The sequence below is a fragment of the Schistocerca cancellata genome, chromosome 5 (genome assembly GCF_023864275.1).
Source record: "Schistocerca cancellata isolate TAMUIC-IGC-003103 chromosome 5, iqSchCanc2.1, whole genome shotgun sequence".
Lineage (NCBI taxonomy): Eukaryota > Metazoa > Arthropoda > Insecta > Orthoptera > Acrididae > Schistocerca > Schistocerca cancellata.
In genome coordinates, this window is record NC_064630.1 from 624,329,191 (window position 1) to 624,354,107 (window position 24,917).

The window sequence follows — 24,917 nt, forward strand, 5'->3', positions numbered from 1 at the left end:
TTTAAATTTATTGTCGCATTACCCATGTACCCATCTGGACAAGTGCAGTTGTATGATGCAACACCATCAATGCATGTTCCTCCATTTATGCAAGGGTTTGACCAACACTCATCCCAATTTGTTTGGCACTGTATGCCAGTATAGCCATCAATACAATAGCATGTATAAGAACTGGAACAAAGAAAATGTAAATAGCACTGTGAAGTTTGAATATATGCCAGAAAAAAAATCAATAAAATACGAGTGCCAGTGACTATATTAATCATACAGCATCTTCAAAGTTGCAAAATGAAAAATTATCAGCAGTCACAATTATAGAGGAAAAAAGACAAGTTACTAGACATGTCCACTGCCAAAATGAGACTGTGAATCTTAGATCAAGGCATTCACACAACTCTAACATAAATGAAACCTTTTATGTATTAATATACAAGGATAGTTCACTACTCACCAAATAGAAGTACCACTGTAACTGTAACCAGGCACATAGAAAACAATGACAACTTACAAAGAAATTGTAATATGTTCTCCTTTAGAATTAAACACACACACACACACACACACACACACACACACACACACACACACAAACAGACACCCACACACAGGGATGAACAGTATTGGAGGGTCCAGGAAAGAGGGAGTTAGTGTAAACCACACATGTGACCACATTTGTACTAATCAGACACTTAGTTTAGTAACAGCCACTCTCACAGCTCGAGATAAGCTGCTACTGAGCACTGATCATTTATGTCTCCAAAACATTTACATCTACATCTCATTCTCACTATCACAGACAAATTACAGTCAGATACAACAGTGGGGACTGGCTGTTATATATAATGGAACCAAAATTCATCTTGTTATGGAAAAGCACTATCTCAACTTGATATCAAATGAATTGACAACTATGTATTACAATATTCAAAATAATAATAGAAAAAATGTGTATCAAAATAGAATGTACAACTTAAAGTTGCATCAAAATGGGGACACTTATTGATTAAATATTACCAGGTGTACCAGTATGAAATGATCTTTTTTTTGTGAAAATGAAACACTAATTTTCAATTGAAAAGTAAAAACATTTTATTCAAAGTACTGACCATTGCTTTCTATACGTTTTGACCACCTTCCTGGCAATTTGTGGACACCACGCCAATAGAAATGTTCAGCTTTTGAAGCAAACCAATCAGACACCCAATTTTCGACTTCTTCATAGGAATCGAAGTGTTCCTCAGCCAATGTGTGTCCCACTGATGAAAACAAATGGTAGTCGGAAGGGGCCAAGTCTGGTGAATACGGCGGGAGGGGTAGCAGCTCCCAGCCAAGTGTTTTGATTGTATCCTGAACCAGTTTTGCTTTGTGTGCAGGTGCATTGTCATGTAAAAAAATTACTTTGCCATGTCTTCTGGCCCATTCTGCTCTTTTTTTGATCAATGCATAGTTCAAATTGATCATTTGTTGTCTATAGCAATTAGTATTCACAGTTTCACTGGATTTTAGAAGCTTATGATACACCACACCTTTCTGATCACACCAAACACAGAGCATTGCCTTCTTGCCGAATTGATCTGATTTTGCAGTCGGCGTTGATGGTTGTCCCGGATTAACCCATGATTTTTCCTGTTTAGGATTCTTAAAATAAATCCATTTTTCATTGCCAGTAACAATTTGATGCAAAACTGATTTTCTTTCATGTCTTTGAAACAAAATTTAACAAATGTTTTTTCAGTTTTCCATCTGTCTTTCATTCAATTCATGTGGCACCCATTTTCCACACTTTTGGATCTTTCCCATAGCTTTCAAACGGTCCGAAATTGTTTGTTGTGCAACATTTAGCATTGCTGCCATTTGTTTCTGACTCAAAGTATCATCTTCATCCAATATTGCTTGCAATTCAGTGTCTTCAAACCTTTTTGGTGGTCTTCCACGTTCTTCATTTCTTACATCAAAATCATTATTTCTGAGCCATTGAAACCATCTTTTGCATATTACCTCTGATAGAGCATGATCACCATATGCCTCGACAAGCATTTGATGTGACTCTCCAGCACTTTTTTTTCAAATGAAAACAAAAAATTAATGCTTTCCGCAAATCATGACTTTCTGGTACAAAATTCGACATTGTTAACATGATGAAAACATATGATGTTGTTTGTTCCATGACTTGATGTATACTGAATATCTTTGACAGATGTCATACCATCCAAACAAAAAAAAAAAAAAATTAAGGCTCGTTCACAACAAATGTTCCCTATCGACACATTTGTATCTTAACGCTCATTTCATACTGGTACACCTGGTAAATCTGCCATTTTCAGACTGTATTTGCAAGATAAATAGCGTTTCTCACTTGCACCAAATTCTGAAAACTGAGCTCATAACAGTGAGATTTTGACAACTTCTGATCACTGCAATGGAATTCTGATGCAACAATAAGATAAATGGTTATACTTTGTACTAGGACACAATCAACAGCCTCTAAAGTCCTTATATACACATTATGCATGCTACATGACTGGTCAAACTACAATTACACTGCACTGACTTTTCAAATGAAGGAAACTGTATTCAAAATACATTTATTTCTAATTGATCAACACAATGAGATTATTATTTTATCATTTCAAGATGATGAACATACCTATTAAGGTCATCTATGCAGATTCCATGAATACATGGGTTGCTGAGACAGGCAAATCCAGCCTTTGTTATTGAAGAAAATAGTCCTATGGCATAGAGGGCCACAATAAACACTTCACCCAAGAGCTTCATGGGTCATCCTGCTATTATCAGCTATGCAGTTCTAAGAGACCTGTAAAGGTGTAGGCATAAGATATTTCAAAACCAAATAAAAATTTGCTGAATGATTGCACATTTTGATTTCCTTTTACTTTACCCTGAAAATAATTGTAATTTTAATTATTGAAATTTTTGAGTAATGTAAGATAATAGAAAACTATAAACAGAATTGTAAGAAAGAAGTAAACTGAAAAATTATAGACAAATGTTCTCTAATTATTCTTGAAGATTTCACAACAGATCATGTTTTCTTCCATTTTATGTTAATTTGCTGCTTGTTCTCCTAATCTTATACTGCGTATGGGCTGTATGCCATTCTTAGATTGATCATTACAGTCTTCAGCCTAAATTCAGACTTGTGTAAATTCAATGCTAAACATTAATTTTCACAAACTATTGTAGTGACTAACTTGTCTCCAATGGAGGAGTATTTTGGTTTATGTACTTTTCAAGAAAACAATGGTACATAGTTTACATGCGCAGTGTTCACATTGCACCTCAACTGGTGCACAACTTACCATGTGGCTACAAGTAGACAGTGTCAGCACGCATGTGACTCCTACGTCACAAAGACCTCGATAACGCATTTTCGTTCCACCATATCTAACTCTTTGCATGTTACTACCCAGTTGTTGCTGTTACTCCAGAACATGCAACAGATCCTATACACAATGGTGAACAAGATGGCAGCCATCACCACATCCAACCCAGAGCTGTCCAACAGCCTCTCCACATCGATTCACTGGTGAAGGAATTTAGGGGGACGTCACCACTGTTTCAGGTGTTTGACCAGAAGATCAAGCCCTGAGCAAACTACATAGCCAGACCTGAGCAATATTTCCTGGCCCATGGTATCACTGGTGATATCCAGCAGCCCACATTCTTCTTACCCTATGCAGGCCCAGAAATGTATAATTCACTGCAGCAACTAACTCCTCACATACAATCACTTAAAGGCATGTTTACTAAGATATTTTGATTCTCAAGTACATGTTGCTACGGTCTGCCGTAAGTTTTTTAGCTGCCACAAGCTTAGTGGATAATCTTACAGAGAGTGGAGAGCAAAATTGCAGGATTTGTTCCATGGCTGTCAGGTCCAATGTAGACCATCCAATGCAACTTCACTTGTCAGAAACAAGATATTTGTACATTCACCAGATGAAGGACTCCATACTGACCTCCTCAATTTTAAGGATCCCAAGTTAGAGACTTGCCTCCCCATTATTAGGGCTTTTGAAGAATCTCTACAATCATCAGCAACATTACAAGACCCTCCACAAATGTTTACAGCCCACCCAGCTCGCCAGCCCCAACCCTTGCCTTTACAGCATTTTGATTTGTCTGCACCTGGCAAGCCCTCTACCAATGTGCATTGCCCAAAACAATTATTCTCATGCAGCAACTGTTTTTTCACTCGCCTATGGCAACACTATTATTATCAAACTTCCTGGCAGATTAAAAGTGTGTTCCAGATTGAGACTCAAACTTGGAATCTTTTCCCTTTTATGGCCAAGTGCTCTACCAACTGAGCCACCCAAGCATGACTCATGACAAATCCTCAAAGCTTTATTCCCATCAGTACCTCGTCTCCTACCTTTGCTGGGCTAAATGTTCTTCCTGTGACAAGACAGGACACAAGATAGAAGTTTGCCAATCTTCCCTCAAGATGAATGTAGATTATGCCCACATGGAGCCCCTTTCCCCTGGAGTCGAGGAGGTGCCTGATGCCTGCACTCCAAACATGTTACATGTCAATAGTCCTTGTATCTGATAGATTCTTCAAGCTCATGGTGGAAGTCAACACAGTGTCTGTGGAGTTCCAGATTGATGTGTATTCTTCCCCAACTATCATGATTTGGGAGACTTACAGGGTCCACTCTGCTACATTAATTCTGCTATCTACAGCAAGAATACTATCAATATGAAAGGACAATTCACTGCTTGCAATCAGCATCATTCCACTGTCTTCATGGCAGATATCTTGGTGGTGTAACTACCCTGTTAAATTGTTAGAAACTTAGTCAGCCGATGTAATTTTGAAATAAGAGTTCGTGTGAAGTGCCGTTGTGACACAGGCAAAGGTCAATTGTGGAAACTGAGCCACTGAATATTAAAAGACTAATGTTTTTAAGGATTATGCCCGATGAACTACACAAAATAAGAGGGTATGTACATTAGCGAGTGAGTGGTTCAAAATAAGAATTAATACTGTGAGGGAAATGGGTCATGAGTATAGTTACGTTGGTACACACTCAGTTGTATGTGAAGGTACAATCGGGATAGAGGCACTTATGCTCTAAGTACTATCATTCCCCATGGCCTGGGTATAAAGAACTGTGGTTAAAATGCATTTATCCTTCTAAGAAAGAAAATAATCAGACTTTGTAATTAAAAAAAAAGAAAGACTGCAGGTTCTGAATGTCATGGAAAATATGACATAAATATTGAGATTGACATTGGCAGCCATGAAGGGAAACAAATGACCACATTCACGAACCTCTATTGTTGAGCAACGCCGTCATGAAGATCATCGCCTCCATCTATATTCTCCATACAAAATTAAAATGATAATAATTTTCCAAAGTTACAGGAGCTGGGATCCATGGTATCGTACATGAGAGAATCGTATTGTTTCATAAGTTGCTTTCATTATATAACAAAATTTCACTTTGAATTATGGAGCACTTGGTGTACATCTTATTACCACGACACGAGAACAATGAAAGATAACTATTAATAAAACTAATAAACGAAGAGCATAAATCTTCTTTTGTTTGTCAGTGTTAAATACTTTTCAAATTAATCTTTGGTATGAGAGTAAAATTATTATCTATACATTTATCTATAAGAAAAAATTATTAAGTTCCTTTATATAACCACTGAATGAGCCCCAAAAATCCTTGGTCTGGAATTTTTTAATTCTTTGGGCTTGGAAGTACATACTCCCATCAACAACAATTCAACAACTTAAGCAACAAATTATCTGAGTACAAGTCAGTTTTTCTCATCCTAACACCCGCATCACTGGATTTGGGGCTCATATCACTCTCACTCCAACAGTCAATATCTGCTTCTTCAAAGTGTGGAATATTCACTTCACTCTCAGGGATAAGCCACAGTCAGAACTACAGTGCCTCCAATAGGAAGGCATTCTCACTGAAGCCACCATCAGTCAGGGCTACTCCAAGCAATCATGTGGAAAAGCCAAATGGGTCACTTCACTTCAAATACAAGACCACAATCAATGCACAGTCCGTCATTGACACCTACCCAATTCCAAAATTAGAAGCCATTATGGCATGACTCGCAGGAGGTGAAATTTTTGCCAATATTGATTTGCAGGATGCTTACCTTCAGCTCCCTCTGGACGAGGCATCACGGAACATTCTAGTCATTAACACTCTGTTTGCATTTTTCTGCTATAACAGGCTTCCTTTTGGCATTGGCAGTGCTCCAATTATTTTTCAATGATACCTTGAACAGCACATGAGGAATATACCCAGCACAGCAAACTACCTGGACAACATACTAGTCAGTGGTAAAAATGCTCAGGAGGTGGCAGCCAACCTGGATGATTTCTTTACCATTTTTCAACTAACCAGTCCCAAGACTTGCACAAGACCCATTTTTTGTCCCTGAGGTGGAATATCATAGTCATGTTCTCAGTGCTTCAGGAATACAATTCACACCCAAACCAGAGACAATGGAACGTGTGTGTGCTTTGCATTTGCTTTAGTGTGTGTATGTCTTGTTTGACAGTCTCTTTGTTGTGCTTATCTGCGATCTTTTTTTTTTTTTTTTTTAATTTAATTAAATACCCTCTGCCATATGCCTCATGGTAATTTGCAATTATAGATGTAGATTTTGATGTCGATGTAGAATATCTGCTCTTTATTGTGAGCACCAAACTATCCTTTTTGTAATATTGTCATTATTCCATCCTGGACTTTTCATTGTTTGATTTTGTACATTTTTGATTGTTTCACATTAGAAACAGTATTTTTGTTTATAAAGTTGGTGTGCACTTTGCTTAAAGTGTTTCTGCCTCTTGTTTACATATTCTCCAAACCACTGCTTCTTCCCTCTTTGTGGGCTGAGGCTGATGTCAAAAGACTTCATTGCTGATGTCAAAAGACTTCATTTCACATGTACATCTGGCAGTTTTGTCTTTCTGCAGTTTTTCTTATGCTGCATTTGCATACTGTTGGAAATCGAACTGAAGTTATGTGTGTTCTCACTCAGCACAGTGTTACTGTGTTTATGTCTGTTCACTTGTTTTTGTGTAAGTTGTAAACATTGTCAACCTGAGAAACTACATTTTTTTTAGATATATATATATTTAATTTGTGTGTGTGTGTGTGTGTGTGTGTGTGTGTGTGTGTGAGGTGTGTGTGTGTGTGTGTGTGAGAGAGAGAGAGAGAGAGAGAGAGAGAGAGAGAGAGAGAGAGAGAGTGTGTGTAAATTAGTGAAAATGTCTTGTATGTTTGGCAGAGATGTGAGAGGAGATGAGGGGAGGAGGGGGGGGGGGATGATTGTGAGTTAAAAGAAAAATGTATATGGTGTAAAACTCCCTTTAATTAACTTTCAGTAGTAAGCTTAAGAGAGAAAAATCGATAATAACTGATTTCAATAGCTGCTGCACAGAAGATGGCCATGCAAACAAACATGCTACAATTTGTGCCTGGCCAACTTAATTATATTCACAAGTTCATCCCACAAGCCACAACCACAGTAGAACTGTTCCATAAGCTGTTATGTGAAGTTTAAGTGGCCTCTAGTCTGCGATAAAGCCTTCTATATGCCTTATGGCCTACGGTCCATCAAAACCTTTAATTGTAGCAGCTACTGCTTCTGGTTATAACTTGGGCATGATGATATCTCAAAAAGTACAAGGTGTGAAATGTCAATACTGCATTCATATCCAAAACTCTGACACAGACACAAACGAACAACAGCCAAATGGAATAGAAGGCCCTGGGTATTGTGATCACACTCCAGAAATTCAACGATTATGTGTACAGCCGACATTTCACATTAGTAACTGAACATAAATCTCTTTTCCCATCACTCAAGGCAGTCTTCAATATTCCAACCAAACTGGCACATTGCTTCCACAGGTGGGCATTATTTTTGTCTAGCTAGCCATGTGACACCAAATACCACTCGACAGTTCAACATGCGAATGTTGACGTTCTCTCCAGGTACCTTTGGACTGGACACACAACTCAGTTCACAACCCAGTTTTCAAGGAAATGCTCTGGCTGGTGCAACAGGAGTGGCTGACAGATTGGAAACAATTAAATCATTTAGAAGTCCAAGCATTTCAGCATTTGCACATGCACATCCACCCTCAAGGGAGTCCTGTTGGTCAAGAGAAAATAGTCACACCAATGTTCTGATCCCATCCACCTTGTAACACCGCATCTTGTGCCTCCCACACCAATGCTACTGGGAGTGGTGCTTATTAAGAGGATAGACTATCTACATGTGTATTGGCAATGTGTCGATGCAGATATTACCAACATGAAGGTGGCATGTGAGACCTGCCAAAACAAACAGGTGGTACCTGCTCATAAATATTCCCCCTGGCTAGGTGCTTCAAGACTCTGGTTACTACTCCATTTAACCTTTGCAGGCCTCTTACTTGGATTCTTATTTACCATAGATATTAGGTATTCACAATTTATCATGGTCGATACAGGAACTGGATTCCACTACATTTCTTGGACGTCTTCAACATCCTGGACATAGACTATCCACGCTCTAGCACAGGTCTTCTCCAAAGAACACTTCTGGAAACATGGTTACCAACAACAAGCCTCAGTTGATTTCTTCCAAAATTACATCTCATTGTTCTTCCAAAGGAATTGCCCTAGTGCACACGGAACTTTTCTATCTTGCATCCAAAGGATTATCAGACTGTTTTGTTCACATGTTTAAGTCACAACTAGTGAAGTCACAATGCCATCATGATTTAAATGAAGCTCTGACTCTGTTTTCAGCATCTTATCACTCCACCCCTCAGGACAGCAACAGCCCCACCGAAAAACTCCATGGATGGCAGCACCAGTGCAAATCTCCTTTCTCCATACTATGAGAACTCCATCTCCCCATACATGGTCTCAACACCACCATTATTTTGTCAAATATGATGTCTGGGGATTGGTTTTCTCCAAAAATCACTGCAAATGGATCCTGGCAGTGGTCACCCACTTATTGTGACAAGCTAAGGTGGAACTACCGCTACACAATGAGTCCACTGGTTCCAAGGATGTCAAAGAGGTACACTCATGGGAAACAGTGATACCTCCCAGCAGTGGATTGTCATGATCTTTAATTTGAAAGTCAGACATCACTGTACTTCATTAGTTCATTAAAGACAGTTGATAGTTGTAGCAAAGATAGTTGAAGACAATTTCATGAGAAATGTAGTTGTATGTAACAAGTGTTTTACAACTAACTTGATCACAAAGTTACATAATGGAGGTTATATTTATAAAATTCAATATGACATATTATGTTTATAAAATGTTATTTAGACCAAAAGCTAGACTCAGAAGTATAAAACAGGTATCTATATCTAAACAATATCACACAGAAAAAGTATCTCCACCTTCCTCTTCTGAATATAGCAGTGGCACAAAACAAGGTGAGAAATATACAGCTATAATGTTTTTGACAGACAGCACAAGTGTTTTCAAATGTAGATTAAAGTAGTTTGTTCTTAACAACTCTGTCTAAACTACAGAGAAATTTATGAATAGAATTAAGTTGCCAATTGAAAACCTTAAATGACCAACATATAATCATATTAATATTTTTAAGTCTCTCTCTGCAATAATTTATTCTAGTGACACATTCCACATCATTATCATGAATACAATCTACAGAAAGCGGAATTAACTAACTATATTCTGTGAATCAGTGAAGTATGTGTGGCACTGTATAATTTTTACTGTAACCTACAGTCTATTAGGAAATGAAGATACCTGTGCAGGACGGAGTTGCATCAAACCAGTCTTCAGACTGAAGACCACAACAACAATGCAGTCTATTAAAACAACAATGCAGTCTATTAAAACAACAATACAGTCTATTACGATTCCTTTCCAATACAATCATGGATGGAGAGGGAAAGCAGTAAGGATTCTGTAGAGCTCTTCAAAAGGCCATTCTAATTAGACCTGGGGGAGACCTTTTAGTAACATCATATTGAGTATTAAGGGAACCAATTATGGTAGATCCCAATGTACATCTAAGCAATCACAGCATGTAACTGTTGGCACCCATAAAACAGCAGTCTGGATGTATCAATATACAGAGAATAAATGCAGATGAGCTGCTCATCACCAAAGCCTGCAGACAGCATGGTGCAACCATGCTGATCAAGTGTATTATGGATGACACAGTGACCGACTGACTGTTAGATGCTGATATTGGCTGGGGACTTGAAAGGTCTGCTGGCACATACCAATCCCAAGCTCTGAGATTCAGAAGCATTCAGGTCTGGAATGAGACTGCTGGGAGCTTTGTTGTGCCAATGATAGCACTGTACGTAACAAGATGTATGAGACACACGAAACACCCATAGACTTCAAGATGAATGTAATAACTCCAATTCCAAATAAAGCAAATGCTGACAGGTGTGAATATTACTGGACTATCATGCTTTGAAAAATACACACATGAATTCTTTACAGTAGAATGGAAAAACTGCTAAAAGTTGACCTCCAGGAAGATCAGTTTGAATTCCAGAGAAATGTAGAAACACACAGGACAATACCAACTGTATAGCCTACCTTAGAAGCCAGGTCAAGGAAAAGCAAACCAATGTTTATAGCATTTGTAGACTTACAGAGAGCTTTCAGTAATGTTGATTGGAATACACTCATTGAAATTCTAAAGATAGCAGAGGAAAACACAGGGAATGAAAAGCTATATACAACTTGCACAGAAATCAGACAACAGCTGTATCAGTCAAGGGGCATGAAAGGAAAGCAGGTGGTGAGAATCATGTGAGACAGTGTTGTAGCCTATTGATAATGTCACTCAATCTGTACACTGTGCAAGCAGTAAAGGAAACCAAATAAAAATGTGGAGTAGAAATTAAAAGTTTAGGGAGAAAAATGAAAACTTTAAGGTTTGCCAACAACATTTTAATTCTGTCAGAGACAGCACAGGACTTCAAACAGCAGTGAATGGAATGGACAGTGTATTGAAAGGAGGAATAAGAAGAATGTCAACAAAAACAAAACAACGGTAATGGAATGTTGTTGAATCAAATCAGGCAATAATGAGGGAATTCAATGAGGAAATGAGACACTAGAAATAGCAGAAGAGTTCTGCTATTTGGACAAAACAATAACTGATGATGGTCAAAGTAGAGAAGATATAAAATGTAGATTGGCAATGGCATGAAAAGCCTTTCTAAAGAAGAGAAATTTGTTACCATCAAATAGAGATTTAAGTGTTAGCAAGTCTTTCCTAAAGGTACTTGTCTAGAGAATAGCCCTGTACAGAAGGGTAATGTGAATGATACACAACTCAGACAACCAGCGAATAGAAGCTTTTGAAACGGGGTGCTGCAGAAGAATGCTAAAGATTGGATGGGTGATCATATAATTAATGAGGTGTTGTTGAAGAGAATTGGAGAGAAAAGAATTTTGTGGGACAACTTGACTAAAGGAAGGGATCAGCTGATTGGACACATTCTTCTGACCCATAAGGGGATCACAACTTTAGTACTGGAGGGAAGTGCGGGTAGCAAAATGTGAAGAGGGAAACCAAGAAATGAATATGTTAAGCAGTTTAAAGAGGATATAGTTTGCAGTTGTTATTCGCACATGAAAAGGCTTGCACCAAATACAGTAGCATGGAGAGCTGCATCAGACCAGCCTTTGTGCTGAAGACAACAACAACAACTATTACTACTACAGCAACAAGATAACAACATATATTACTCACAGTTTTTAGATGAGGAAGGTCCTCTTTTAACCAGAACATATCTCACAAAAAAAACTGTAATCACACCTATCTACAACAAGGCTAACAGAAATGATCCACAAAATTATCATCCAATATCTTTGAATCAGTTGTTGTGGAATCTTGGAACACATTCTAAGCTCGGGCAGTGTGAGGTATCTTGAACGGAATGATCTCCTCTATGCCAACCAGCATGGAAACCAAAAATGTCAGTCACATGAAACCCAACTCCCACTTTTCTCACATGGCATCCTGAAAACCATGGACCAAGGCAGTCAGGTAGATGCACTATTTATTGCCTTTCATTCGACTCCATTCCACACCAACATTTGTCATCAGAAGTATGATCATACTGGACATCAAGTAAACTTTGAGACTGGACTGAGAATTTCTTAGTGGGGAGGATGCAGCCTGTTATCTTGGATAGAGAGTCATCAACAGATGTAGAAGTAACTTTGGATGTAGGGTACTATGTTTGGACCTTTGCTTTTCATATTGCATATTATGATCTAGCTGATAATATTAAGGGTAACAACATATTTCTCATGAGTGATCCAATTATCTGTAATGAAGTGCTGTCTGAAAAAAGCTGCACAAGTATTCAGTCAGATCTTGACAAGATTTCAAAGTGGTGCAAAAACTGTTTACAAATAAAACATTGGTGCAATATACCCTACAATAATGCTCAATTATGTGGAACCCATACCAGATAGGACTAACAGGGGATACAGAACATATACAAAGGAAGGCATCAGAAGTAGTCACAGATTTGATCAACACTTGGAAGAGTGTTACAGAAATGCTGAAAAACCTGAAGGGCCAGACGCTAAATTAGACTAATTAAAGCAAGCACAGAGACATTTAAGCACTCACTCTTCCTGGTTTCCATATGTAAATGGACTGGGAAGAAGCTCTAATAAGTACTCTCTGCCATGCACTTCACAGTGGTTTGCAGTGTGTAGATCTAGATTTAGATGCTTCACCATACTCTTCAATTCCTGGAATCCTAGTGTCCAACTAGTAGATTTGTCAGATGGCATACTGCAACTTCCCAGGAAAAAGACTACACAGGCCAATGAAATAATAATTACTATTTGTTAGTGAGTAGCTTACTCTAATGGTTTTTTGGGAACTGAATCCACGTCAGGCCTCAGATTTTTTCCTTATCTCTCACAGTAATTTATTTTCCGATATGAGAAAAAGTTTTACTGAAGCAAAAACATGACAAATACTTCATTATTTAAAATAAGGGAAAGGCAACCACTCATCTATAGAGGACTGATGCATGAAGCACCGAAACACATCAGTATCACTAGCTTTTGAGCACTAGCTATTTTTCTAGCAAAATTCACACACATAACCACACAGACAGACAAATGTACACTCCCATGGCCAAAAGAAGATTGATTATTTATACTAGGTTTTGAAGTGAATTGATGGTGTTCGGGAATGGTGAGAATGCAAGGAAGGGGTAGTGGAGAAGAGGCAGCTCTTTGGACAGATGACTCCATGGCCGCACAACAAGACAAAAAGAGTAAAGAGGGTGGACAAGAAAAGATGTTGGAAGAGGGAGAGGTGGGGGGGGGGGGGCAGAAGAGAGAAATGTGATGTGAAGATGGACAAAGGGAGGGGAGAGGGAAGGGACTGGGGTTCAGAAGGGAGAATGAGGAGGACGAGAGAGAGAGAGAGAGAGAGAGAGAGAGAGAGAGTGAGAGAGAATGCCCATATGGGTGGGAGGGAAGGAAGAGTGGTGGAGAAGCAGTGTAGGACTCAAATGGAGAAGTGATGTCGTTAGAAGAGAGAAGGGAAGAGATAAAATGAGGCAGTGGGAACAGGTCAGCAGAAGTTTAGGCCAGGGGATTGCAAGGGTGCAGCATATACTGAGGAGACGATTCCCAGCTGTGTAGTTCAGAGGAATTTGTGCTGGGAGGAGTATTCAAATGAATTGCATAGTGAAGCAGCTGTTGAAGTCATTTGTGTTTTGATTTTGTGTTATATTAATAAAAACAATATACATATTCTAATGTTTTCCTGACGACTGGAGACTCTGTGGTACTGGGGTGCAAGACTCACACGTCTCTCGCGGGTGATTTACATATTGTGTGTGCAGCCAATCTTCTTCTCAGGACAGACGGCTGCATCGATCTACACAATGCTTCTTCTCTAAAGATTATGTGCTGGTTAGGGAAATATTACTGAACTACTTCTCTACCCTTGAAATGATTCATTATTCTCAGAATACTTTTATATCAACTCTGCTATATTTTCTTCTTCACAATAAGACAACTACACAAGTTTCACAAGTTCTTTCAAGTCTCATAAATCAACCATGCCTGGAAAACCTTAGTACTTAACATATATCATTATAGTCTCTTTTGGTTTTAATAACCCTTGTCAAAACAGTTCTGGCTTTTAGCATGTCAAACAACAGAGTATAAGAGTCTCTAGATAAAACCTATTTCATTTTTTCCCAACAGACTATTTCACTGCCAAAGAGTAGCCCTTGATTACTCCTTGTAATGGACATATGGCTTCCAAGGGATGTGCAGCCACCACCTGTCAGCGCTGACAGACCACCACGACTTTAGTCTTCTCGTAACACACGCTCATCGGGCACATAAACTGTGGTGCAGTAGACACATTTCCACTCTCACACACTCATACTTAAAGCATACTTTAAGCAATACATCGTAACCATCCTTTCCCATATGAGAGAGAGTAAAAACAAATTCATGTACAAAGAAAAATGAATGATCGTTTTTTTTTTTTCATTTGTCTGCACCTTACCACACATTCATAATTAATGTCTTTTTAACCTTACCATATCTGGGGGGAGGGGGGGGGGGGGTCTTTCACCATGTACCTACACAATTTGCAGCAAGTTTGGAGACTGGATGGTCAAGTTTGAAGTTTGCCACAGTTTTGTGGTGGCCATTCGTGCAAGTAGACAGTTGGTTATTTGTCATGGTCACATTGAATGTTGGACAGCAATTACTGTATTTCTGATACTTAACATGGCTGCTTTTACATGTGGCCCTGCCTTTTATTGGGTAGGAAACACCTGCGACTGAAATGCAGTCGGAGGTGGTGGGTGAGTGTATGGGATGGTTCTTGCACCTGGGCCAACCACAACAGGAATGACACATGGGGTGCAGGATTGGGAGTATGATTGGAATAAGGATAGACAGGGATATTCCGTAGGGTGGCTGCGCAGTAGAATAGTACTTTGGGGATGTCGGTAGGGTTCTGTGTAGGAAATCCCTCATCTCAGGGCACAAGAGGTGTCGAAGCCCCGGTGGAGGTATGGTTGAGCTTTCCAAGGCTGGGATGATCAGGTGCTGCTGGTCAGTGGCTGGTTAAGTTTGCAGGTTCTCACTTTCAACTTTTTTTAACAAATTTTTAGTAGTTCCTTTTCTCCCTCAATCATTCACTTATGAATCCCTGCTCACTCTACCTTCACCAATTCTGAAAACTCTCCTTTTCCCTTGCAAAACTCCAGTCACACATGCTCTTTCTAAAATTCTGTCTGGCACATGGTACCTGCCTAATGAGTTTACCATTAAAAATGGCATTTCAGGTTGACATCCATCTTATTGCAAGAACCTTCACCTTTTTCAATTCCACCAGTTCCTCACTCTCACTAATCTGAACCTTATTAATCATACAAACTAAGCTCAAACGATACTTGATAGCCTCTACTCCTTCCACAAAATCCTTTTACTGTGTGATCCCAACTTCCTGAATGCCTTCAATGCAAAAGAAACTCTTGCTCTTTAACAGTTGGAACATCATCCCCAACACCATCTGAGGAAGCTGTCCCAGCTAGACCTGTCTGATAGCCAAGGAAAAACCTACCACTCTGATAGAACGTACCCTGTCAACACCTCATAGCTCCCTGACCATGTCTTTCTGACCTAATCTGCCTTCCACATGCCCAAAAGCTCCTCCCACCCATGACACACACTACTCCTGAACACCACCACTGTAACACTATTGTCAATCTTTCTGCCAAAACTCTGATCCTGCAGAAGTCTCAATATTTTCAAAAGGCCTCACCTTCAGCCCCAAACCTAATTTCAACCACAGTGCCCTTGTAAAGAACCTACTTTCCTTTACTTGCTCCTTGCAGTGGAAATATTACTTCACTACATGAAACACTGATGACAGCCAACCAAAACACGAACACAGCCTTGTCTAAAACAGTTCCACCTACCCTCCAACCACAATCCACCTTCCATTCCATCCAATCATCATCTGGTAATTTTTCAGGAATTCCTCACTTCCAATCTGCCCTCACCTTCCTTTCCTAAGTGCCTTCATGGTCAGTCCAACATCACTCCTATGGGACACATTGCTATCTGTTACCAGAAAAACAATCCTTCCCACAGACAATGTCCCCATTGCAATGGTCATGAATTGTAGTTATTATGTGGCAGAGTGTCTCCACCAACTTTCTGACACCTCTGCATACAGACGTTACAACCATTACACCATCCCAGAAGTCAAAAGTGACCTAAAGCAGCTCCAGTAAGGCCTTCGATCCGTCCTAAACTCTGACACCTCAACCCATATTCCTCTTCACACCAGTAACCCGCTGCACTCCTACCTTTTAGCTACTCCCCCAACTCCATAAACCCAGACCCGCAGGTCTCCCTATTGGTCATCCCATTGTGGCTGTTTACAATGCTGCCCAACACTTCCAAGCTACTGTCCGTAGCCTCTCAGCCCCCATTCAAGACGCTGCTCACTTTCTACACCACCACTCCACAGCTCCTGTCCCATTGCCACCAGACCCCTTGTTGGTCACTGTGGATGTGATGTCCTTGTACACCAACATCCCCCATGGAATACTACATTTCTCAATGACCCCGACACTAAATCTGCCACCTCTTGCCTAATTGGATGCAAAATCTACAAAAAAGTCCATAGTATTGCCATGGGTACTTGCATGGCACCATCCCATGCCAACTTATTTATGGGCCATCTGGAAGAATCCTACCAACCAACTCAACACTAAAACCACTTGTCTGGTTCAGATTCACTAATGACATTTTCATGATCTGGACTCACAACAAGGACAGCTTTTGTCCTCTCGTTCATAATCTCAACACCTATTCCCAAATCTGCTTCCTTCTCAACCCATCAAACCATCTTCCTAGAAGTCAAAGCTCACCTCTCCCATAGCTCCATAAATACATCTATCCACATTCTATCCCCCTTATCCATAAACAAATCTCCATTGCCATCTTCTCCTCTTGGAACTAATAAAGCTGTTAACCAGCCACTGACCAGCACTCACCTAATCACCCAGTGTCACCCTAACCTTGAAAAGCTCAACCACATCCTCCAACAGGACTTCAACTACACATCACTGTGCCCTGAGAAGAGGGATATCCTACCCAAAATCCTACTCCCAAACCCCAAAGTACTGTCCGCTGCCCACCCAACCTACAGGTTATCCTCATCCCTCCCTATTCCCAATCTTATCCTGCACCTCATGTATCATTCCCTTGTGGTCAGCCCAGGTGCAAGACCAGTCCCATACACTGACCCACCACATCCTACTGCAGTCCAATCACAGTCATTTCCTACCCACTAAACATCAGGGCCATATATGAAAGCAGACAGGTTTCAGCTACACTGAAACTGCTGTACAATATCCTATGTGAGCATGACAAGTAACCAGCTGTCTACTCATGTGAAAGGCCACAACAAAACTACGGCAAACCGCAGGCTTCACCATCCACTTTTTGAACATGTTGCAAACCACAACACAAATGACTTCAACAGCTGCTTCACTATGCTGGCCATTTGGATACTTTCTTCCAGAACTAATGTCTCTGAACTACACAGATGGAAATCGTCTCTCCAGCATGTCCTGCACTCTAGAAATCCCCCTGGTCCAAAGCTCCGCTAACCTATTCATTTCCCTTCTAACCCACATCCCCCCACCCTCCACACTGGAAGGTTGATAGTAACACACAGTCTTGAGTCCATATTTTCATTTCATAGAAGCACAAAACAGCTGGGAATTTTGAACATAGAAGCAGCTGCTGTTTCACCCTATGTCGTCTGATGCCACATAGATTCCATTGAAGAAGTCATATTTAAGAATGAGAGATGGCATCTGCATTCTACATCTACATCTATACTCTGCTAACCACCATGAGGTGCATGGCAGAGGGTACATCCCATTGTCTCAGGGTTTCTTCCTGTTCCATTCGTGAATGGAACACAGGAAGAATGATTGTTTGAATGCCTCTGTGTGTGCAGTAATTATCCTGATATTATCCTCACGACCCCTACATGAGCCATATGTAAGGGGTTGTAATATCTACATCTACGTGACTACTCTGCAATTCACATTTAAGTGCTTGGCAGAGGGTTCATCAAACCACAATCATACTATCTCCCTACCATTCCTCTCCCAAACAGCGCGCGGGAAAAACAAACACCTAAACCTTTCTGTTCGAGCTCTGATTTCTCTTATTTTATTTTGATGATCATTCCTACCTATGTAGGTTGGGCTCAACAAAATATTTTCACATTCGGAAGAGAAAGTTGGTGACTGAAATTTTGTAAATAGATCTCGCCGCGACGAAAAATGTCTTTGCTTTAATGACTTCCATCCCAACTCGCGTATCATATCTGCCACACTCTCTCCCCTATTACGTGATAATACAAAACAAGCTGCCCTTTTTGCATCCTTTCGATGTCCTCCGTCAATCCCATCTGGTAAGGATCCCACACCACGCAGCAATATTCTAACAGAGGACGAATGAGTGTAGTGTAAGCTCTTTCTCTTTAGTGCACTTGCTGCATCTTCTAAGTGTCCTGCCAATGAAAGGCAACCTTTGGCTTGCCTTCCCCACAATATGACCTATGTGGTCTTTCCAACTGAAGTTTTTTGTAATTTTAACAGCCAGGTACTTAGTTGACTTGACAGCCTTGAGAATTGTACTATTTATCGAGTAATCAAATTCCAATGGATTTCTTTTGGAACTCATGTGGATCACCTCACACTTTTCGTTATTTAGCGTCAACTGCCACCTGCCACACCATACAGCAATCTTTTCTAAATCACTTTGCAACTGATACTGGTCTTCGGATGACCTTACTAGACAGTAAATTACAGCATCATCTGTGAACAATCTAAGAGAACTGCTCAGATTGTCACCCAGGTCATTTATATAGATCAGGAACAGCAGAGGTCCCAGGACGCTTCCCTGGGGAACACCTGATATCACTTCAGTTTTACTCGATGATTTGCTGTCTATTACTACGAACTGCGACCTTTCTGACAGGAAATCACGAATCCAGTCGCACAACTGAGATGATACCCCATAGGCCCACAGCTTGATTAGAAGTCGCTTGTGAGGAACGGTGTCAAAAGCTTTCCGGAAATCTAGAAATACGGAATCAACTTGAGATCCCCTGTCAAAAGTGGCCATTACTTCGTGCGAATAAAGAGGCAGCTGCGTTTCACAAGAAAGATGTTTTCTGAAACCATGCTGATTACGTATCAATAGATCGTTCCCTTCGAGGTGATTCATAATGTTTGAATACAGTATATGCTCCAAAACCCTATTGCAAACCAACGGCAATGATATAGGTCTGTAGTTTGATGGATAACTCCTACTACCCTTCTTAAACACTGGTGCGACCTGCGCAATTTTCCAATCTGTAGGTACAGATCTATCGGTGAGCGAGTGGTTGTATATGATTGCTAAGTGGGGAGCTATTGTATCAGCGTAATCTGAAAGGAACCTAATCGGTATACAATCTGGACCTGAAGACTTGCCCGTATCAAGCGATTTGAGTTGCTTTGCAACCCCTAAGGTATCTACTTCTAAGAAACTCATTCTAGCAGCTGTTCGTGTTTCAAATTTTGGAATATTCTATTCGTCTTCCCTGGTGAAGGAATTTCGGAAAACTGCGTTCAATAACTCCTAGAGTAAACATTTAAAGCCAGTTCCTGAACCTTTGTTAATAGACTTTCTCCAGATAGTTTACATCTATCTTCATGAGTTTTCCAGTTCAGTTCCACCCATGAATTAAATAAACCAGTGACCATTCATGCTGCCTTCTGTTAGTCCTATCTGGTATGGGTCCCCCACACTTGAGCAATATTCTAGAACCAGTGTCACAAGTGATTTGTAAGCTATCTCCTTTACAGACTGATTGCACTTCCCCAGTACTCCACCAATAAACCGAAGTTTATCACCAGCTACACCCACGATTGAACCTATGTGATCATTCCATTGCATATCCTACAAAGCATTATACCCAGGTACTTTTACGAGTTGGCTGATTGCAACATTGGCTCATTGATATTATAGTCATAGGATATTACTTTTTTTCATTCTGTGAAACGCAAAATTTCACATTTCTGAACATAGAGAAAATTGCCAATCTCTGCACCAAATTGAAATCTTATCAATATCTGACTGAATATTTATGCAGCTTCTTTCAGACAGTAGTTCATTGTAGATAACTGTATCATCTGCAAAAACTCTGATTTTACTATTCCTATTATCTGCAAGGTAATTAATATACAACATGAATGGCAAGGGTCCCAATGCACTTCCCTGGGGCACACCCAAAGTTACCCTGGGGCACGCACAAAGTTACTTCTACATTCTGGTGATGACTCTCCATCCAAGATAACATGCTGTGTCCTTGCTACCAAAAAGGCCTCAATCCAGTCACAAATTTCACTTGATACCCAATATTATCGTACTTTTGACAATAAGCATGCATGTGGTACTGAGTCAAATGATTTTCAACAAAACCAAGAAACACTGCATCTACCTGGTAGCCTTGATCCAAAGCTTCCACTATAACACGTGTGAAAAGTACGAGTTGGGTTTCAAATGATTGATGTTTTCAAAAACCTTGCTGGCTGGCATTATGAGCTCAATCTGATCAAGATACCTCACTCACTATGTTTGAGCTCAGCATATGTTCTAAAATTTTACAACAAATCAATGTCAAGCATTTTGGGTGGTAGTTTTGTGGATCACTTCTACAATCCTTGTTGTAGACAGGTGTGACTTGTGCCTTTTTCCAAGAACTGGGCACGGTTTTTTGTTTAAGGGACCTACAATAGATTATAGTTAGAAGAGGGACTTATTCAACCACAAATTCAATATACAAGGGGGTATCCAAAAAAACTAGAATTATTTTTTAGAAGCTATATATTTTCAAACTGTTTGCAAAACAACCTTATCCCTTCCAAAATACTCTCCATTACAACGAGGGACATGAAACGGAAGCAGTGGTTGGGAAGGGAGTGAGACAGGGTTGTAGCCTCTCCCCGATGTTATTCAATCTGTATATTGAGCAAGCAGTAAAGGAAACAAAAGAAAAATTCGGAGTAGGTATTAAAATCCGTGGAGAAGAAATAAAAACTTTGAGGTTCGCCGATGACATTGTAATTCTGTCAGAGACAGCAAAGAACTTGGAAGAGCAGTTGAACGGAATGGATGGTGTCTTGAAAGGAGGATATAAGATGAACATCAACAAAAGCAAAACGAGGATAATGGAATGTAGTCAAATTAAGTCGGGTGATGTTGAGGGTATTAGATTACGAAATGAGACACTTAAAGTAGTAAAGGAGTTTTGCTATTTGGGGTGCAAAATAACTGATGATGGTCGAAGTAGAGAGGATATAAAATGTAGACTGGCAATGGCAAGGAAAGCGTTTCTGAAGAAGAGAAATTTGTTAACATCGAGTATAGATTTAAGTGTCAGGAAGTCGTTTCTGAAAGTATTTGTATGGAGTGTAGCCATCCATGTCTGGAAGTGAAACATGGACGGTAAATAGTTTGGACAAAAAGAGAATAGAAGCTTTCGAAATGTGGTGCTACAGAAGAATGCTGAAGATTAGATGGGTAGATCACATAACTAATGAGGAAGTATTGAATAGGATTGGGGAGAAGAGAAGTTTGTGGCACAACTTGACCAGAAGAAGGGATCGGTTGGTAGGACATGTTCTGAGGCATCAAGGGATCACCAATTTAGTATTGGAGGGCAGTGTGGAGGGTAAAAATCGTAGGGGGAGACCAAGAGATGAATACACTAAGCAGATTCAGAAGGATGTATGTTGCAGTAGGTACTGGGAGATGAAGAAGCTTGCGCAGGATAAAGTAGCATGGACAGCTGCATCAAACCAGTCTCAGGACTGAAGACCACAACAACAACATACAACTAATACATTTGTCCCTAATACATTTGCCATATGCTTGACATGGATTTGTTGTAAAATTTTAGAACATATTCTGAGCTCAAACATAGTGAGTGAGGTATCTTGATCAGAATGAGCTCCTAATGCTAACCAGCATGGATTTTGAAAACATCAATAGTTTGAAACCCAACTTGTACTTTTCACATGTGACATACTGAAAGCTTTGGATCAAGGCTACCAGGTAGATGCAGTATCTCTTGGTTTTGTTGAAAAACATTTGACTCAGTACCACACCTACGCTTATTGTCAAAAGTGCGATAATATTGGGTATCAAGTGAAATTTGTGACTGGTCTGAGGCTTTTTTGGTAGCAAGGGCACAGCATGTTATCTTGGATGGAGAGTCATCACCAGAATGTAGAAGTAACTTTGTGTGTGTCCCAGGGTAACTTTGGGTGTGCCCCAAGAAGTGCGTTGGGACCCTTGCTGTTCATGTTGTATATTAAGTTAAGTCGCACAGAGCCAGTTCAGGCAAGTAAGGAACGGGGGGCAGTGGAACCATGCCATGTTTAGCCAAAAACTGTCTAACAGAGATGGTTGTGTGTGCAGGTGCCTTGTCGTGGTGGAAAAACCAGTCTCTTGTATGCCACAAATTAGGTCTTTTTGACAAACACTGTTGTACAATCTTCTTAAAAATTCCAAATAAAAGTTTTGATTGATGATTTGACCTGGGCAAACAAACTATGAACGATCCTTAGCATCAAAAACGCAAATCAGCATTTTCTGATGTTTGATTTGACTTGATGACATTTTTTGGATGGGGTGATGATGATGTCTTCCATTGGCTTGAATATTGCTTTGTTTCCGAGTCATAACCATAGAACCCTGAATCATCACAAGTAACCTTTGACAGAAAATCTGGATCAGTTTCAAGCTGTTCTTTCAAAGCACGAAATGTTTTAACTTGTCATTCCTTTCAATTGTCAGAAACTGAGGAACAAACTTGGCAGAAACCCTTTTCATTCCCAAGGGTTCTGTTAAAATTCACTGAACCAAGCTCCAAGATAACTCACTAGTCTCTGGCAATTGATCAGTTGTCTGTCAATGGTCTGTGAGCATAAGCTCTCAATTTTTTTCATAGTTTCGTCGATTCAGACAGTTAATGGACAGACCAGAATGAGGTCTGCTATCAATCGACATGTTGTCATTTTTAAATTGAGCAAACCTCTCATACACTTAGGTTTTTCCCATAGCATAATTTGGTAACTTGCTTTCAAAATTAAGACAGTTTCAGCAGCATACTTACTGAGTTGAAAACAAAATTTCACAGCTGCACGTTGCTCAGTTAAACTTGCCATCATAAAAAACGAGAAAAGAATAAAACAGTGCTAGAAAAAAAAATCACTGCAGAAGAACAGAACGAGGCAGAATGAGTTGCACTTTACATGCCTAGCAGCAGAAATGTGTACTGCATGAGCCCCACCCACAGCATTCACTATCCCCTGATGGAATCTGACAGGGATTCCATCGGAGCTTAAGAGATTTGTTCCACCTAGTGATTTCAGCTGTTTCTCAACATCACCGACACTAATAGTTATTTCATTCAGCATTTCAGTGGTACAAGGATTGAATTGAGGCAATTCTCCTGGGTTTTCTTTGTAATGGAACATTTGAAAATTGTGTTAAGCATTTCAGCTTTTGCTTTGCTACCATCAATGCCACTTCCTGTCTCATTCGTTAGGGTCTGGATACTAACTCTGGTGCCACCAACAACGTTTAAATACAATCAGAATTTCTTTGGGTTCTGTAAAAGATCACTTGACAACATTCTGTTACGGTAGTCCCTGAATGCATCAGGCATTGCATTGATGGCAATACTTTGTCAGCTTCAGAGCACCTGGTTTCATGTGCACTGGACTGCAGAATTCAGGAGCAGAAGGATCTTACTCAGTTATTTCAGCCAGCAATGGTGTACTAATACATCACTCCAACAGTTAGCTTGTAATAGCTGAAGTAATCCTAAGATGATGGAGAACTAGAACTTTGAATTTATTTGCTCCAATAAGTTGTTCTTGGTTCGTAACATTGAAATGATAAGATTACTTTGATGTACTCAATGAGGATAAATATATAATAGCTCTGTGTGTCTAGTTACTAGTGTGCAATAAAAAACTGGATTCTGATTTAGGTAAAGCATGGTTTAGAAGTCTGACATGTTATTAACTTTTGTCATTTATCAGTAACTATTTCTGAAGAAGATGAGGCTATATTCACGGTACTGCAAATACACACATAGGCCTATATAAGTATAAAAAAGCACCTTTTTTATATGTGGTTTATTGGCAGTGCTTACAATTTTCTCCCCATTGTTAAAAGCAAAAGCTCTCATATCGTGTTGGATAATGTGCTCCTGAGATGTAGTGACACAGAGACAAGTTACTCAAGCAGCTATGTTCTTCAAATTTTGCAGTTTCAAGTACTTCTCATTGAATTTACTTAAAGACTATCATGTTGTCTTACTTTGCACAGTTCCATTCCACTATGCATTGCCCCATTGAGAACAGCTCTTATCAGTTTGACTGAGAGGAAGGAGCCATAAAACAGGTGGTAACTATTCTTTATTAGTCAATTGGTTATTATATTCTACAACTGGCAGGGGGCACATTGTACTACTACTAGTCATTTCCCTTTCTGTGCCACTCACGAATCGAGTGAGGGAAAAATGTCTGTCTATATGCCTCCATAAAAGTCTTAATTTCTTTTATCACATCTTTGTGGTCCTTACACAAAATGTAAGTTGGCAGTAGTAGAATCATTCTGAAACCAGATTCAAAAGCAGGTTCTCTAAATTTACTCAACAGTGTTCCTTGAAAAGAATGTAGTCTTTCATATAGGGATACCCATTTGAGTTCTCAAAGCATCTCTCTAACATTTGCATGTTGATCA

The 24,917-nt window shown here is 39.7% G+C and overlaps 1 protein-coding gene across 1 annotated transcript in view; it reads right to left on the bottom strand.

The window, feature by feature from the left end:
- Positions 1 to 24,917, bottom strand: part of LOC126188725 (protein eyes shut-like) — a 290,275-nt gene that overhangs the window by 253,891 nt on the left and 11,467 nt on the right. Inside the window, 2 exon segments of the mRNA XM_049930332.1 lie at positions 23 to 187; positions 2,652 to 2,818. Coding sequence (XP_049786289.1) covers positions 23 to 187; positions 2,652 to 2,778 — 292 coding nt within the window. The 5' untranslated portion in view covers positions 2,779 to 2,818.